The 17765-nt window shown below is 43.8% G+C and overlaps 1 protein-coding gene across 14 annotated transcripts in view; it reads left to right on the forward strand.

The window, feature by feature from the left end:
• Positions 1-17765, forward strand: part of DLG2 (discs large MAGUK scaffold protein 2) — a 2075147-nt gene that overhangs the window by 1995128 nt on the left and 62254 nt on the right. For all 14 annotated transcript variants that reach the window (XM_032356653.1, XM_032356654.1, XM_032356656.1 and 11 more), the window contains one exon: positions 10050-10226. In XM_032356653.1, the coding sequence (XP_032212544.1) occupies positions 10050-10226 (177 nt within the window). The remainder of the gene's footprint in view (positions 1-10049; positions 10227-17765) is intronic.

Raw genomic sequence — 17765 nt, forward strand, 5'->3', positions numbered from 1 at the left:
CTTGTCAGTCAGTAGATACTTAGAGTGTTATTAGAAGGCAGAAACTTGCCTTGCTTTGCTTGTGCTCTGATGAGCAACTCTAGAAAAGAAGGGATAAAATATATAGGGGAAAAATTTTAGATTTTATACTCAGTTAACAAATATTGAACACCTATTGGGTTCTGAAATGTCTTGTATGTGTAATTCCCATAAAGACTCTATTGGATAGAGATCTTGCCTCTCATTTCGCATCTTTGGAGACCTGGGGACAGAGATGAAAAGCACATAGCTTCTTAAATAGCAGAGCTGCTACTTGAACCCAGGACTATCCGATGTCCATTTCTCATGGTCTTTACATGGATCTTCTATAGAAAAAGTTAAATGTTTAAATGATAATTGTGTATCAGCAATAATGAAATTCTGTATCAAGATATTTCCTGGAGCATCAGAGGACTCAATTGGTTAAGTGTCTGACTCTTGATTTTGGCTCAGGTCCTGATCTCAGGGTCATGAGATCAAACCCCACATCAGACTCTACACTGGGCATGGAGCCAGCTTGGGCTCTTCTCTCCCTCTCCCTCCCTCCTTCTTAACTTCTCTTGATCTTTTTTTTTTTTTAAAAAGATACTTTTTTTTTTTCTCTCAAGCAAGCTTTTTAATTTGTGGCAGTAAAACCCTAAGACATGAATACCAAAGCTTGATATACATTTTCAGCTTGGATCAGAAATAAAAGGCTGTAGTCAGAGCTATGTCAGCCTTTCGGAAATATCTTGATTAATGTATTTTGATTGCCTGATAAGCGACGCCAGCACATAAAAGCTTTTAGAACTGTCCTAAAGCCTGGGCTCTTCATCCTGGCCATGTTCCCCTTCCTATATTTCAATCTCCAAGTGGTCAGCTGATGGCATTTGTGGGGAAAGACAATGATTTTAAGATGATTAATTTTTTAATTTTTACAGCCTCACCCAGCCCTGAAATCCGAGTACCATTTGCCATGGTCTGTCGAGCCTTGCCTTTGGGCAAGTTCAGATCTGCCTCTGCTTCCCTCAGATGCGGTCCTGTCAGTAGGCACTGCCGCGTAAACCACTCAGACAGATTGCTGGGACAGCCTGAGAGAGAAAGCAGGCTGCAGTGGGCCCCATCCCTGGAGACTCTGAGGATGCCTTGTCTGAAATGATCAGCACACAGGCCTCTGGACACCGGAAGTCTGCTAACACTGTGTCCCCAGGGGACGGGGAAGCGCTGGTGACTCAGGAGAGACTGAGAGAAAGAATTGTTGCCCCTGGAAGTCATGCTTCTTTCCTGATTATCATCAAAATACCCCAGCTGTGGAGAGGCCCAGGCTGGGAGGACCTCCAGTTGGTGCCCAGTTAGGTCCATCTTTAGTCATGACAGTGACTGCCTGATTCTTTGGGTGCAGTAGAAGTTGACAGCTTCCCAGTACCCTCCGGACATAGCAGGAAGCTGTGGCATGAAGAGAAGTGTATCTTTACAGAGCACAGACCTGCCTTACGAGGTTATTAATGACAAGATGGCATAACCCATGTGGTACCAGAGTCCATGGTGCGTGGTGCATTTACCCTTCTATCAACTGGAAACAATGCCTGTACCTTAAGGAAGTAGAATATCTTTTTTTTTTTTTTAAGATTTTATTTATTTATTTGACAGAGAGAGATCACAAGTAGGCAGAGAGGCAGGCAGAGAGAGAGAGAGAGAGGAAGAAGCAGGCTCCCTGCTGAGCAGAGAGCCCGATGCAGGACTCGATCCCAGGACCCTGAGATCATGACCTAAGCCGAAGGCAGAGGCTTAACCCACTGAGCCACCCAGGCGCCCAAGGAAGTAGAATATCTTAAATCACAGATAAGAAATACCTAGAGCAGTGCCTGGCACCTTGTAAGGCCTATTATGTGCTCAGTAATTACTGAGAGACAGCATCTTGGTCAGAGCCCTCTTAGCAAGGATCAACGGAGGCTAATGTGTTCTCATCCACTAACACCAGTTCAGGTGGGTGGATTCAACCACCCCTTTACACTAAGGACAATTCATTATTGAAATAGATGGGGAATTGAGTGGCCACACCAGACCTCCTTCAGCCTAGGTATGATGAGCAATCCACAGGCATATGTAGGATTTCTCGAGGAGGCAAGAAAAGTAATCAGTACAGAGCTGTGTGTTTCCTTCTACTCTGAGATGAATGCGTTCAGACTTGAGAGACAGCAGCATTGCGTAGATCTTCATCATCTCCTAAGAAGGGCAGGGAAACCAGTGCTGGATGCTGCTCAGGCTTTCCTGTTGTGTCCAGTTGTCCGTGCCTTCACAAGAAAGAATGTACCCCCAAAAAAAGAAAAGAAAAGAAAGAAAGAATGTACCCAACTGAATTCCAGAGATTGGCCAACGAGAAGTAGAAGCAACAAATGTAATAACAGAAAATAACTTTTTTTTGGACATCTGCTATGTGGTAGGCCCTCGGGACAGCAGGAATATGAACCTCCCCTGTCCCCCATGCATATACAAACTAGAATTTTCAAGGGCTAGAAATCATAGTACAATGTGATTTAAGAGCCAAGGAGAGGGAACTTGAACTCCCAGTGAGGGTGGAGGGAAGAGAAAAGAAGGTCCAGGATTGATGGAGGAAATGGCACAGAGCAGAGCAACTTTCACAAGGCAGACACAATCCTAGGAGAGACACACATCCTATCAGCCGTGTAGAAAGTTGACCTGATTTCCCCACAGTGTCTTGCAAGACAAAGGCATAGAACATGACAGCTGAAACATGCCTGAGAAAAGTGCTTTGTGCCTATTGATTACATAGGAGCTGAAGCCCAAAGAGGTTAAGTAACTTACTCAAGATACTACTCAAGATCACATGGTGAGATTACGTTGAAGCCAGAACCAGAGCCCCCTCTCCTCACTCTGCCCCAGCTTCTCCCTACTTCCAGGGTGCCATCTCTGTTCTTTAGAGATGTTTGTTTGTTTGTTTGTTTGTTTGATTCATGAGGGTGCAAATGCATGCTTTGAAGAAGGAAAAACTATTAGAAATGGCTGGTTTTTAAAATAAGAGCACCTAAATTTCAGATCTGTCTGCTCCCAGTGCTGATCCCTTTCCCACATCCCCCTGGCAGGAAAATGTTTTGAGAACATTAACTGCATGGGTATTTTTATGTTGTATTTTAAGAACACTGTATTAGGACCTCCTGCCAACACTTACAGAAATAACTCACTCATTCCTAGTGTAGGCAAGAGGTGAAGTAAAGGAACTATTGGTTGGAAGTTGGTATGCTAAAGGCTTTTCCTATGTCATCTCATTAAATCTCTCCAAATGTGCTGAGACCTAGGGATGATTAAGCCCATTCATTGATAAACCAAGGCTCAGATTGGTTGTGGACCAATCCCAGTGATGCTCAGGTAGAAAGAGGTGGACTCACTTGAATGTGTCTCTTCACTCCAATATCTACGCTTCTTGCACTATCCTCAGCTGCATACCTTAGCAATGGAACAGTGGCATGGAGTAGAGAACAGACATTATCTTCCACAGCTCTTCTTTCTCCTGCTGCATAGAGAGGTGAGAACCTCTAATCAAGCAGAAGCCTCAACTTCTGGAGGGAAAGAAATTGAGTCCAAGCACTCTTTGTGGGTCTTAGCATTGTCATGGAAACAAAGGCTTCTCCAGCCCAAACAAGTTCACTGCACAGAAGGTGTGCAGCTGATGGTTGGTTTGTTCATTTATAAAGCATCTGCAAGGACTGTGCAGAGGCTGGACCTGGGAGCCCCTGACCTTCAGTGGCTTTAATCCAGTATAGGAGGTGAGACACATTCCCATTCAAGACTAGACATTGCAAGCTTCCCAAGAAAGGTCCAAGCAGAGTGCTTTACAACTTCTGAGAAGAAAAAAGCTGCTTCTTCCATGCCTCAGTTTCCTTATCTGAACATAGGAACAAATAATATTTATCTCATAGGGTTTCTGTGAGAATTGGTTAAAGTAGAAGTAAGAGATTAAAGCCCTGAATTTTTTATCTGCAAAGTAGGAATAATCATACTTACATGTCACACTTATTTACGAGGACTCAGTAAGATGACATTATGTAACACAAAGGTACTTTGCACGTGGCTGGCCGACAATAGGCACTCCGTGGGCTGTTACTATTACTGCTGAGTAGTTGTTTTTATTCCAAAGAATCTTTGGCAGAGTCGTCCAACTGGTGACCTTTGCCTTCCTCTTTCTTGTCCTCTGTTACTAGCTTGCTGTTGCTGCTTCGACAAATTACCTTCCTCTGTCTTCAAATCCAGCAATGGCCACCATGTACCTCTCATGGTACATCTCTCTGACCTATTCTTCTGCCTTCTCTTCTACTTTTAAGGACTCATATGATTGGATTGGGCCCACCCAGATAGTCAAGGATACTCTCTCCTTACCACTTTTGCCATAGAAGATAACATATTCTCAGGTTCTGGGGATTAAGGTGTAGACATCCTTGCGGAGAAGCAGTTAGGGAATTATTTTCCCTACCGTATCTTCAGTAACCATGAGACACATCAAGAAATTTTTCCAGTTCTTAGTGGTATGGTCCTGGGGATTCTCTTCACTCCCGTGATTCTCTGCTGTAACAACCTCAAAGTGGTTCAGCCAGAACTTGATCCTCTGCCCAATACAGAAAACACATGTGCTCTTGTGGTCCATGATTATTAAATATTACTGCAGCCTAAGCTCTGTAGAAAATGAGGTTGGTTTTGGTTGGAGAGGGTTGCTTGCAGAAACAACACATGGGTTGGTGAAGCAAGTCCACAGGTCTTGGAGGCAGATGGTTCTTGCACTCGGTCCTGCCCTGTCACGTACTAGCTGGTTTGCCCCCAGACGTGTTGCTTCAGTGACGGAAGTCTGTATTTCCTCCTCTGTGACATAAGGCTAATCCATGCATTGTGGGGCAGTTATGAGAACTGTGTGCCATCCATAAACTGCTCCTATCTCTCTCCTGACGTCTAGTCCATGGTGTCATTATAAATGCGATCACCACCAAATCATGAAATCTCTGGAGATACAGTCTAAGCACAACATTCCTTGTAGGGAACTGCAAGCTGAATTCTACAGCCAAGAGCATGGGCTTTTGATTCCGGCACATCTATCTATATTTGAATCCTGGTTCTGCTACTTAATAGCTTTTTTTCATTTCATCTCTTTGGGTCTCATTTCCTTTATGAGATTAAAAAAAAAAAAAACTGGCATGGCAAGATTGTTGTCACAAATCATAACAAAATGGAACTCCTTCTCTGCGGGCGTTGGGCCTTTTGCAGGCTTTACCCTATGGTGGGTTCTTCGTAACAATCTTTTGAGTTAATGCCATCATTCTCTGCATTTCATAGCTGAGGGAAGAGTCATCTGTGGTGAAGAGATCGTCGAGAAGGTTAGGTGACGTGCCCCAAATTCACAACTAGGAGTGGCAGAACTGTGATGTAAACCCAGGTCTCTTCTCTCTCCAAAGCTTGGCATAGAACCCACATGCTGCCTTGCCTGACTAGTACATTGAATGAGATGATAGCTCTAAAGTCTTTAGCACATTGTGGGGCACTTCAGTACAATTTCCATCAGCTGCTCAGGTATCTCCCCATATATTTGCATAGCCATGAGGGTGAGCAGTTGCTTTGCTCCCCTTCCTGGACTTCCCCAGTTGGCAAAGGGCCAGCACGTGGTGAAATGCAGGAGGGCCAGGAGGGATGGGAGAGATGTTGCATTATTCCTCTCTAATTCTATTTGTCTAATGGACTTGTTAAAAGCACCCTGGGTGGAAAGTGTGAGTCTTAATGGCATTTTATAAAAGTTGCTGTGATGAATTAGCACATAAAGCAAATTAAAAACAGCTTATCGTTTTTTAAATTAGGTGATGGGGCACTGTAGCATTTCTCCCAGACATGAAGACCCATTAATATCCAAAGGAGCCAGAAGCTGCCGAAATATATCAGCTGCTTGTTTTCAGGGACCCGACAAGTCTGAAATCAGTGTAATCCTAGAGGGGCAGATTGTCCAAGATAAATAGAAATGGGTAGACGTGTGTTATTGAGCCCCTTCTTTGGGGACACCTATGCTGAAGGCAGGAGGGGGAACCTTCCCTCAGGGATTCTTGGGGATGAAATGGAACACAGTAGATTGAATGTCTGGCCTGGTGGGGATCACCGGAAAGTCTCTCCTCTCCTCCCTTACACATGGGGACACGGGCTTGAGAGAAGCAGGCGTTCAGAGTTTGTCTGAAACATGTCCACAGAACCATGGTGAACATCTACTTTGTGCCCAGTGCTGTACTGGACTCAGAGGATAGAGAGGGATTGTAGCTGTCTTTATACACAGTCCACAAGACGGCTACTAAGTGGCACAGTGGGGACCCAGATCCCCTATTCAAGACCAGCCCATTTTCAGGAAAACAATTACAGTAGTAATAGTAGCCACCATTTGTCGAGCCCAGCCTGTGTCAAGATGGTGTCACAGTACTTCCATAGATTATTTCATTTAATCCTCACCACAACTCTTTGAAGTATTTGGTGTTATTATAGGACAGTTTCACAATTCAGAAAACCTCAAGGCCAGAAAAGCTAAGTAACTTGCTTGAGATCACACGGTTAAAAAGTTGCAAGCCCAGGCAGTCCGACCCTAAACCCTGCCTTCTTGGCAACCACCTGCCAGCTTTCCTGATGGCTTTTCTCCCTCACTCCCCACACTTTACATCCAGAAGGAGCCTGGAGCTAAATCAGAGATTCAAAGACTCTTAAGATAAAAGAAATACTGAGACGAGAACTGAGCAGTAAGGAGCTTCGGGGACTTGGGGGCAGGAGATGGGGGAGAGTGGTCAGCCTTGAAGGGAGGTGGACAGTTCCTGGTACTGCTGAATTGTGAGCATGGCCTGAGGACAAGCAGGCTGGGAAACTGAGCCTTACGATGAAATGTCCAAGGATGTGGATTTTGGAGTATATTCTCACTGCGGTCTCCACCACTTGCATACATATGACCTGGAGCAGGTGCTTTAATGTCCTGAGCCTCTTTCCCTCACCTGTAAAATGAGGATACTAATGTTTACCTTCAGGTTCTTATGATGTCAAATAAGACAACAGTACAAAGTGCCAAGCTACCTAATCCGAGCATAAGTAGTGGTAGCCCTCATGGTCATCGTCCTTACCACCTTGTCACCACCTTTCAGACTCAGGCGTGGGGGTGGGGGACAAAGTGAAGAGCATTGCACAAGGACTCCAGAGCAGAAGACCAAAACTCCAGCCTGAGGCTGCTGACCCTTACATGCTGAGGTTAGTCTGTCCCTCGTCTGTATAAAGGGAATAATACGATATCCTTCATACCTTCTTTGTTGGAATGGATTGAGGTACAAGTGAGGTAGTATATTTGAAAATGATTTGCAATCTTTTGACCCTCAAGACAATCCCCAGGGTCAGTGATTCACTAGGAGGGCTCACGGGATTCAGCCTCATCATCCTGGGGACTATGAATTATTACAACGAGAGGATACAAAGCAAAATCAGCAAAGGAAAGGATTGAGGGACAAAATCCAGAGGAAACTGGTCACAAGCTTCCAAGAGCCTTCTCCCAGTGGAGTCACAAGGCACATGCCTAATCTCTCCAGCAGCAAATTGTGACACCAGGTGTAAAATGGCTACTGGGGAAGCTCATTAAAGACTCAGAGTCCAGGGTTTTTATTGTGGGCTGATCACGTAGTCGCGTCTGCCTGGCCCATACCACGATTCCGGACTCACAGAGGAAAAGCAGATGTTCCATTTAAATCTTGTTTATACAAACAGTTTAGGCGTGGTGAGCCATTCCTAATAGGAAATAGTGAGAACCTTCCCAGAAATCTAATTTCCCAGATGTCAGCCAGAAGCCATCCTTGTGGGCATGTCTTTTTAGGGAGAGCAGTCTCAAGCTTGCTCTGTTAGCTCTCTTTTGCACAGAGTAGACTCTATAGAAAGGATTTGTGTGAATATCCACTCACAGGAGAAAGGCAAGATGATGATGACCGTTCGTAGTTGATGATTATCCCTGTGTGCCGGGCATTGTCATGCATGCTTTATTTTACAGGTATTACCTTAGGTCACATGTCATCCATACAGCAATTTCATGGTGGGGGTACTGTTACCATTGCTGGTGTGTAGGAGGAATCTGAGGCCTAAGAAAGGTGAAGTAGCCTGTGTGGATAAAGAGCTGTATGACTGGCAAGAAGTAGTAGAACCAGGAAAGGACTCTTAACAGTGTGACCTCAGAGCCTGCATTCTTAACCCCTACACTCCAGCTGCTGCACTGCACCTCCTGTGAGCTGGGAGCCTTGTATGTCTTATTAATGTGCACAGCAGCTCCGTGTGAATGTAGTTATTGGACTCATTTTACATTACAAAAACCTGTGGCTCCAGCGTGCTAATTCATTTATGTCATATCGCCCAGCCAGAGAATTGACGACGTCCGAAGTGGGCCTCTGCCCTCTGTTGGCCCCTTTATGCTTGGGGGGAGCTTTAGCCAAAGTCTTTGGTGGGGAAGATGCAGGTGGTCAAGGTGGAAGTGAATCATTCTGGGAGCTTCGACCGAGAAACTCTCCCCCAATGCCATGATTTAGGGACAGAGTTAGTGGAAGAAGGAGCTGTGTTGCAAGTAATTCAAATTTTCCTACAATATCTGAGCTCAACCTGCTGTCTTCAGCTCTTTTTGGTTGCCATGGCAGCAGATGTGACATTTTTTTAATGAGGGGGAAAAATGAAGAAAGGAAAAGAACCATATTTGGTCCTCAGTGATCTTAGAAAAAAACCTGTTCCCCAGATCTCTCTTGTTTTGCTTGCATAGTAGTTACACTCGAACGAAATTACCAGAGTGGAATCAAAGGGGAAATAGCAGGGAGGTGGCAAAATCTGCTTCTCTTGAGAAATTGTATGTGTGGAGTGTGTGTGTGTGTGTGTGTGTGTGTGTGTGTGTGTACGCGTGCGCATACTTGCTGTATATGTGGTGGTTTGCAGCGGGGATATAGAGGAGAAAGCAGACAATGTAAGATTTGATACAAACTGTCAGCTACTTAAGGCAACACCTAGCTACTAAGATCTTGGTCATCCTTCCAGTTCTCTTTGCAATTCCCCCACCCCACCAATGTATACCTGTTACAGTCTGTTTGGCTTATTAGCGAAGGCAGCATGTGCTCTTCAGTGAAGGAAAGGTGGTACATAAAGCAAGAATTACAATTCAGAGTGATGAGTGCAAGGCTGAGGTAGGCTTAGCATTCTGTGCAAGCAAGAAGATTTGTCTTATTCATATAATCTTGAACTATCTGTAGACACATATGTAAACATGGGTATCATTATATTTTTTCATTATTGCATTTTGAGCACTTATTTATGTCATTGGATTAATCCCTGCCACCACTCAGTTTATTTTATTTTTTTATGTTCTTGTGGTTTTAATAGCATCTTTCTTAAAAAAAATTGAATTCCAGTATAATGAACATACAGCATTATATTAGTTTCAGGTGTACAATACAGCGATCGAACTGCAACCATTCGACTTCAGTAATGGTCCAATAGTCCAGTGAGTGGAAGGATCATCCCGATGGGATGACATTTAAGTTGTTACCATTTTTCCCCATCCCAAAAAAAGACCTCTATGGACTGATACATCTGAGAGGGTTTGTTCATAACACTAAATGCTTCTTTCAGAAAGATGCTTATGTTTCTCTTCATTATTTCCTTCTTTGTAGTGACTTTTAACATTTGTAGTGGGAGGGGAAAAAATCTCAGGTACTAAACTCCCTTTGCCACATCTCCCATTATCACTTTGCCACATAGGATGGTCTCCAAGAAAAGAAACAATACCCCAGTTTTAGGAGCTTAGAGGATGCCCCTACAGCCTCCAAGGAGAAGCAGGAACTAACGTTGATTTGTGGCCACAGTAGGGGGGATGTAGACTGAAATCCTGAGAGTCAGTCCTTGGTGCTGGTACCAAATGGATGAAGCATTCTCAGGGCATGAGGGGGTAATCAAAATGGAGAATTCGAAATCTGTGCTGCAGAGGTTCCTAACGACGTTCTCTCTTGCCATTTCTACAGAGCCATGTTTGACTATGACAAGAGCAAGGACAGTGGGCTGCCAAGTCAAGGACTTAGTTTTAAATATGGAGATATTCTCCACGTTATCAACGCCTCTGATGACGAGTGGTGGCAAGCCAGGAGAGTCACGCTGGAGGGGGACAGTGAAGAGATGGGGGTCATCCCCAGCAAACGGAGGTAAAAATGCCTTTTCTATTTTAGAATGTTTGCTTTTAAGCAATCTGGGGAGTGGAAATGAGGGAAGATAAAGATATGGCAAACTGTTCACAAAATAACCATTTGAGTGGGATAGTCTGCGGGGAAATTGTCAGTGATGACAGGTGACATGAATTAAATATTCTCACTCTTCCAATATTAAGGTTTTACCAAAACTGGTGGCTGTGGTAAGGCAGAAAGAAAGAAAGGGGATCTGCTTACACCACCTTCCTAAACCGTTTACCAGCATCCACATGTTTGAGATTATCTTGTCAGTACACTGACTTACACACTCAGCTGTATTCCACAGGTTCACATTCACCAGATAACTTTACAGAAAGGTCAGGTGAAAGCCCAGTAAAGTACAATTTCCTAAGCAAAGGTCCTACCATGCATTATGTTGAAACACTGATGGGAGACAAACTAAAAACCTTCATTCCAAACTGAGATGCTTGGGATATAAGCTCTCGAACCTGTGGTGAGGTCTGAGACTGGGTTTATAACTGGTTTTTACTATTTTAGTGACTCCTGTCCCCCCACCCCCACCCCACGACTCCCCCCTTCACTCAGTCAGATACTTAGTTCTATATGTGTTTTCTGAGTCAAGAGTACTGTGCTCTTTCTCTTCTAAACATTTCTTCAGCTAGGTGGGAATGTACTTTGGAACAGCCAACTCCCTCGTGTGTCCCAGCAGCTTCTAGTCATCATGACCCGGGAGGAACTTTCTTTCCCCTGAGCCTCTTTTTGGCACCAAGATACTGTCCATGAAACACTGTTGTCTGTACCACCAGGAAAAAGATACGGTTATGAAATTAAAGTCAGGAAGAACGTTTATTCAAGGCAGTCACCAACTTTTCTCAAGCTACAGGTTTCTCCAAGGGCTTTTCTTCTTCTGTCCAAATACCCCAAATACCTCTGTGAAGAGTCCTCAGTGAAGCTGATGCTCTCATGCCGTGACCCAGCAACTGAGCCAGCACAAACCGAAGTAGGAAGGTGTCGCTTACCCCAGTAATCACTCTGTGGGGTGTTGGCACCCCAGAGAAGACTGGTCTCCCCATGCTTTTCTGCCTGCGGCCACACAGCCCAGAAAGGAATGCAGGGAGAGGGCAGCAGGCTGACTGTCACACAGCGGCTCCCTCACGGTTAGTGGGGAGGAGTCACAAAGAAGCCACCAAAACTCGAGAGAACCTCCCTGTCCTCTGTACCCCTGGGTGGATGGCCCACCATCACACTGTTCTTGGGGTCTCTTTAATTTCTGGGCTTCAGACAGCTGGGTGGCTCAATCCATTAAGCACCTGCCTTCGACTTAGGTCATGATCCCAGAGTCCTGGGATGGAGTCCTGTCTGACTCCCTCCTCAGCAGGGAGCCTGCTTCTCCCTCTACCTACCATTGCCCCTGCTTATATGTTCTCTGTCTCTGTCTCTCTCTCTCTCTCTCTCTGACAAATAAATAAAATCTTTTAATTAAAAAAACTATAAAAAATTTAAAAACCTCTGGGCTCCCCAATAGTTGCCTCACATTGCTTTGAGAGGACATTCTGGATTTGTACTCTGGCTTGTAGGGTTTTCTCAAAGGGTATATATTCAAAGCAGCGACTCTCAGCACTAGTTTAGATTCTGTTTCTCCATTTCCATTTACTTAAAAAAAAAAATAAGAGTCAAGACAACGTGCATTTTGGGTTGCTTTGATTTAATTCATCAGAGCTGTCGGAGCGGCTGGTCTGAGAAGAAAGAGCTATCTTACTGAATATGGCCCCAAGGATAGAAGCAGAGCGGAGGAAGGAAAGCTATGTGGGAAGAGATTTCTGCTCATTTTAAAGGAACTCTTTTACTAGTCAGAGCTGTGTAGAGATGGTATGGATTACGTGGGAAGATACTGAACCAGAACTGTGGTTTTCATAGCAAGGGAGCATTATAAAAGCTTAGATGTGCCCGCTTCCTCCCTCTCGGAGCCTCTCCTCTGTGTGTGCACAGGCATGCACACACACATGCGTGCGTACACACACACACACACAAATACTCTAATTCCATCCATCTGGAGTGGGTCCTGGAAATCTCTATTTGTTTGTAAATCCCTCCGGGTGATTCTGATAACAGAAGGTCTGGTGTCAGGAAATATAATAAACGGGATTCAAGCTTTGGATAGAGAGTTGAACTATGCAATTTTCCAGGCCCTTTCCAACCCAGAAGTTCTATGATTCTAACCAGCCCTGTCAATAGCCCTTCATTTGTTCGATTATACTTCATTTTCCCCCCAAGGTACATTCTCAGTACTATTCCTCTTGAGGCAATTTTCCACCTCCTGGTGGTCCTTCTTAAGTTGGCCATCTTTCCTGTTTTGGATAAAAACCATCTTAACAAATACACTACAACAAGCCTGAAAAGGAAGTTTGTCTAGTGACTCTAATGTTGATATTTATTTGCATTCTAATCTCGTGAATGTTATCCATGTGTGTGTGTGTGTGTGTGTGTGTGTGTGTATGGCTATAAATGAGTTTCTGTCAACTTTTCTCCTTAGAATTTAATCCTTTCAGAAAATATTATTATTTTAGATGTTTCTATAGCACATTTCATTGTAGGCAAGTGGGAAATTTTTGAGAATTATAAAAAAGAAATAAAAATCATTTATAATCTTACCCTATGAAGAGTTCTTATTGCAGGGCTTTCTCATTTAACACTACATTTAGCATCTTACAACTCTAGCTCAGAATACGTGGGAGCTGGTACAAATAGGATTTACTTTTAGACTGGGGTTAAGTTTTTCAGTCTTTAATTCCTTGCTAGCCCCTTTTCTGAGTACAGTTCAGCTAGTAGAACTGGTCTGGGAAAATCTCGTAATGGATAACATCAGGGCATGACTTGACCCTTTACAAAGATGCTTCTCTATGGGGAGGGGGGTTGGGAGAAGGGAGGTGGGATTATGGACATTGGGGAGGGTGTGTGCTTTGGTGAGTGCTGTGAAGTGTGTAAACCTGGTGATTCACAGACCTGTACCCCTGGGGATAAAAATATATGTTTATAAAAAATTAAAAATTAAAAAAAAAAAAGATGCTTCTCTATGGATGATCCCATTTAATCATCCCAATGAAACCGTGATGGAGGGTATGAAGATTACTTCCACCCTCTTTCTTTTTTTGAAGATGATGAAGAAATTTTAGTTAAAACACTCCTGGAACATGCTAGACACTGTTCTAAGCCCTTTACAATGAGCTCATTTAAACCTCATTACAACCCTTTGAGAGACATTATAATAGTATGTGCATTTTACAAAGCAGAAGACTGAGGCATAGAGGGGTTAATTAAATTGCCTGAAATTGCCCAGCGGAACCAAGATTTGAATCCAGGCTACAGAACTGATGTTCTTTTTTTTTTCTTTTTCTTTTTTTAGTGAAGGGGAGAGAAAGTAGGAGGGGGGACAGACAGCAGGAAAGGGAGAGGGAGAATCTTAAGCAGGCACCACACTCAGCATGGAGCCCAGCGTGGGCCTCAATCCCATGACCCTGATATCATGACCTAAGCCAAAAGCAAGAGTTGGACGCTTAGGGATGCCTGAGTGGCTCAGTCAGTTAAGTGTCTGCCTTCAGCTCAGGTCATGATCCCAGGGTTCTGGGATGGAGCCCCGCTTTGGGCTCCTTACTCAGTGGAGAGCCTGCTTCTCCCTTTCCCTGCCACTCCTCCCCCTGCTCATGCTCTCGCTCTCTCTCTCTCTCTCTCATTCTGACAAATAAATAAAAAATATTTTTTTTTAAGAAGGAGTTGGATGTTTAACCAACTGAGCCACACAGGCACCCCAGCAGAATTGATTCCCTGAACTTACATGCAGTCCTGCCTCCCCAAGTTACAAAAGTAAGACTTAGCAAAATTTAAATCAGCAAGCATGGTTTGAGCAGTGTCTGTGTGCCAAGCACTGTCATTGGGTCACTGGAGCCCAGCTGGAGTCACATGTTTGTGGGACTAAACGTGTGACTAAGGCACAGCCACACTGTGATTCCATTAATGAAGGCTCACAGTAACTAAAGGTGCTGTCCTAGTCAGCTTGGACTGCCATAACAAACCAAAGACTAGGTGCTTTAATAGCAGACATTCATTTCTCATAGTTCTGAAAGCCTAGAGAGTCCAGATTCAAGGCACTGGTTATTTGGATTCCCAGTGAGGGCCTTATTCCTGGTTCATGGATAGCTTTCTCGCTGTACCCTCACATGGCTAAAAGAGAGATTATTTCTCATGTCTCTTCTTATAAGGGCACTAATCCCACTCATGAAGGCCAGCACATTCAGTCCATAGCAGGAGTCAAGGGATATGGAAGGACAGGAGACAGGGAGACCAGTTCTATCTGATAATGGCACCAACCCTGTATGGTGGCAAGTACTATCAAATACAGAATTTTATGATAATAGCACCAACCCTGTATGGTGGCAAGTACTTTCAAATACAGAATTTTATTTCATCTTCACAAAAGCCTTATAAGGACATTGAGGGTCCAAGAAGTCAAGTAACTTGCCCAAGGGTCCACAACCAACCACTGGCTGAACCCAAGTCTCCCTGATAGCAAGACCACATGGCTTTCCACTATGCCAAGAGTCCATTAGAATTGTCAATTAGGAGTTCTTCATATGTAGCAGATACTGTGCTAAACAATTTTTGTATTATCTTCTTTAACATTCACTGTAATTTTTTGAAGTCTGTCTATACTTTCAGTTTACCAACATAAATCCTGAGATCCTAAGAGGCTGAATGACCTGCCCTGACTCACAGAGTTGATAAGTGGCAGATGCAGAGTTCCAGCCCAGACTTGTACGATTTCAAAACCTGGGCTCTTAGCCTAGAATTGCTGTTTCCTGAGATTGCGTAGTTTTTGTGAGTGGCCAAGACATGATTTGTTCCACAGTCTCTTAATCTGAGTCTTTATTTATCGCCCCATACTGATGGCCCCCTGGGCTCTCAGAGGACAGTTTTGTAGCTAGCACTGCATGAAGGTTTACTCACCTAACCTTCACAGAGAGCTTGTGGTCAGTCACGTGGACGGCATTTCCATCCTTGCAGAGCACGGGCACAGCAACACCCAGCACTAAATGATTATCCTGCCATCCAGTGCTCCAAGCCTGACCTCATTGTGTGTTTGGCCAGGACCTGAAAATGCCAGATGGGAAGTGGGTGAGAGGGCAGAGGGAGACCACTGGGCTCGTGGAAGCATGACCATTTGGTACTCCCTGGAGATGCTGACTGTCAGAAGCGATTGCTCAGATTTTGCCATCCAGTGTACATTTTCAGTATTTTGGTCAGTGACCAAACTGGGGTGGAAAGGATTATTTCTGCTTAAACAATCTAATTAATTGCTTGCCTCTTGAGTGTGAGAGAAGTAAGGCAGTACTTCTCGTTTCAATTCAGTCTTTCTATATAGGTGGTCCGCCATTCCCTTAGGTAAAGGCTAGTGGGCTTTAATATCATCTACTTCTGCTGAAGGAGTCTTACTTAAATAACACAAATAGAGAAGGTGATGCTAAACTTTACGTAGATTCTTACCAAGTGAAAAAGTCATGAATTGGTAAATAATTTTTTTATTGAAAACACTATTCGAGGGTAAGTCAGTTAACTCTTGAGCCTCAATTGTCACAACCATGTCAAGAATGCTCCTTGAGGGTTTATTCATGCATTTGCTCATTTGTTTGTTCATTTATTCAACAAAGATTCTTGAAGTTCCTACTATATGCCCGGCTCCATCTTAAGCCCTGGATCACTCTACAGTTATTGGTAATATAGGCAAAGTGCTTAGGACAACATCGAATACTTCGTACACACTCAAATGATGGGTGTTTTCCTTTCTTCGCATTTGAGCTTTTAGTTCTTGAAAGAACACACCATTATTCAGAGCGCTGACTTATCTATTGCCAGCCCTGACTCTCATTTGAGCAATAAATTATCCACCTACATCCCAAGAAGCACCAGAAGAGAGGAAGGGTTTGGGGTAGGTAGGAGAAAACGAGCCACAGCCAACTACCACTGAGAGAGTTAATCAAGATGGGCCCCGTGATGGGAAAGCAAAACTATGATGGGGTTACAGTGAATGAAAAAAGACTGCCAAGGAGAGAAAATAATTTAATATGTATGATATAATTCAATATGTATAATGCTGCATACAGTCGTTTACCTAACCTAATTCAAGATTAAAATTTATTCTAAATTTTAAAGCCCAGGGGCACCTGGGTGGCTCAGTCCGTTCAGTGTCTGACTCTTGATTTCAGCTCAGGTGGTGATCTCAGGGCCATGAGATCAAGGCCTTCATCGGGCTCCACACTGGACATGGAGTTCGCTTAGGATTCTCTCTCTTCTTCTCCCTCTGCCCCTCTTTCCTCTCCCCAGCTCTCACACTCTTTTTTTTTTTGGACAGATCACAAGTAGGCAGAGAGGCAGGCAGAGAGAGAGAGGAGGAGGAGGCAGGCTCCCTGCTGAGCAGAGAGCCCAATGCGGGACTCAATCCCAGGACCCTGAGATCATGACTTGAGCCGAAGGCAGAGGCTTAACCCACTGAGCCACCCAGGTGCCCCCGGCTCTCACACTCTTAAAAAAAAAAAAAAAAAATGTAAAGCCTAGCCTGTTAGAATATGGTGTTATGTAAGTGATTATATGCTTGCATTTGGCTATGGTTTATTTAATTCAGGACATTTGGGATATGGATGGATGCAATGGAGAAGGCTGGTTATCATTTGTGAAAGACGTAATACAGATTTCTGAAGAATTGTATTGGCCTTCAAACTGTGTATGACTCATCCAAAATCTCATTTGTGTTGAGAATTCCCACTGCAGAAGAGAGACATGGAAGATTCTGAGTGCTATTTCCCCAACTGCGTAGATGTGAACAGACACTCAGGTTAGCTTTTAGCAGCTGTGTGTTCAGGCCTTATTTCTACCACTTGTTAAACTTGGCACGCTTCAAGTCTCAGCTTTCCCAGCCACCAAATGGGGGTCAGTCATACCTACATCACTTGGTTATTGTGAGAAGCAAATGAGAGGATATAAATGTACAGGAAGTTTTCACTAATAATTATATGTTAAAACTTCGGCCAACACTTACATTATCATTATTATCATTCATGATACTTCCAACCCCAAGAGAAAACAAAACTTTCTGACTTCGTTCATGAGTGAGTCAAAACCAGGCCACCTACAGTAATACTTTAAAAATTGTGGCTTCTTTTCTGTTGCCTATTTGAAGATTAATAAACCATAACAAATAATAGGGGTACGTGTGTGTGTGTGTGTGTGTGTGTGTGTGTGTGTCCGTGTCCATCTGACTTAACATTCTTTGAAACCCTGTTAAGATGGAAGAGATGAATCACTAAAGATGGCCTAATAGGGATGTTTCTGAAGGAATCTGAAAAGGGTGACCTTGGAGAAACCATGGGGTAAAAATTAGAATGCTTTATCCAAGCAGTTCTTAGAATCCTGACTTCAGCCTCATATATGTTTTAGACCCCTGTGAGTTCTGTGGGTTTGTGCAGAATTTTCTGTAGAGCTGATCAA

The sequence above is a fragment of the Mustela erminea genome, chromosome 9 (assembly GCF_009829155.1).
Source record: "Mustela erminea isolate mMusErm1 chromosome 9, mMusErm1.Pri, whole genome shotgun sequence".
Taxonomy (NCBI): Eukaryota; Metazoa; Chordata; class Mammalia; order Carnivora; family Mustelidae; genus Mustela; species Mustela erminea.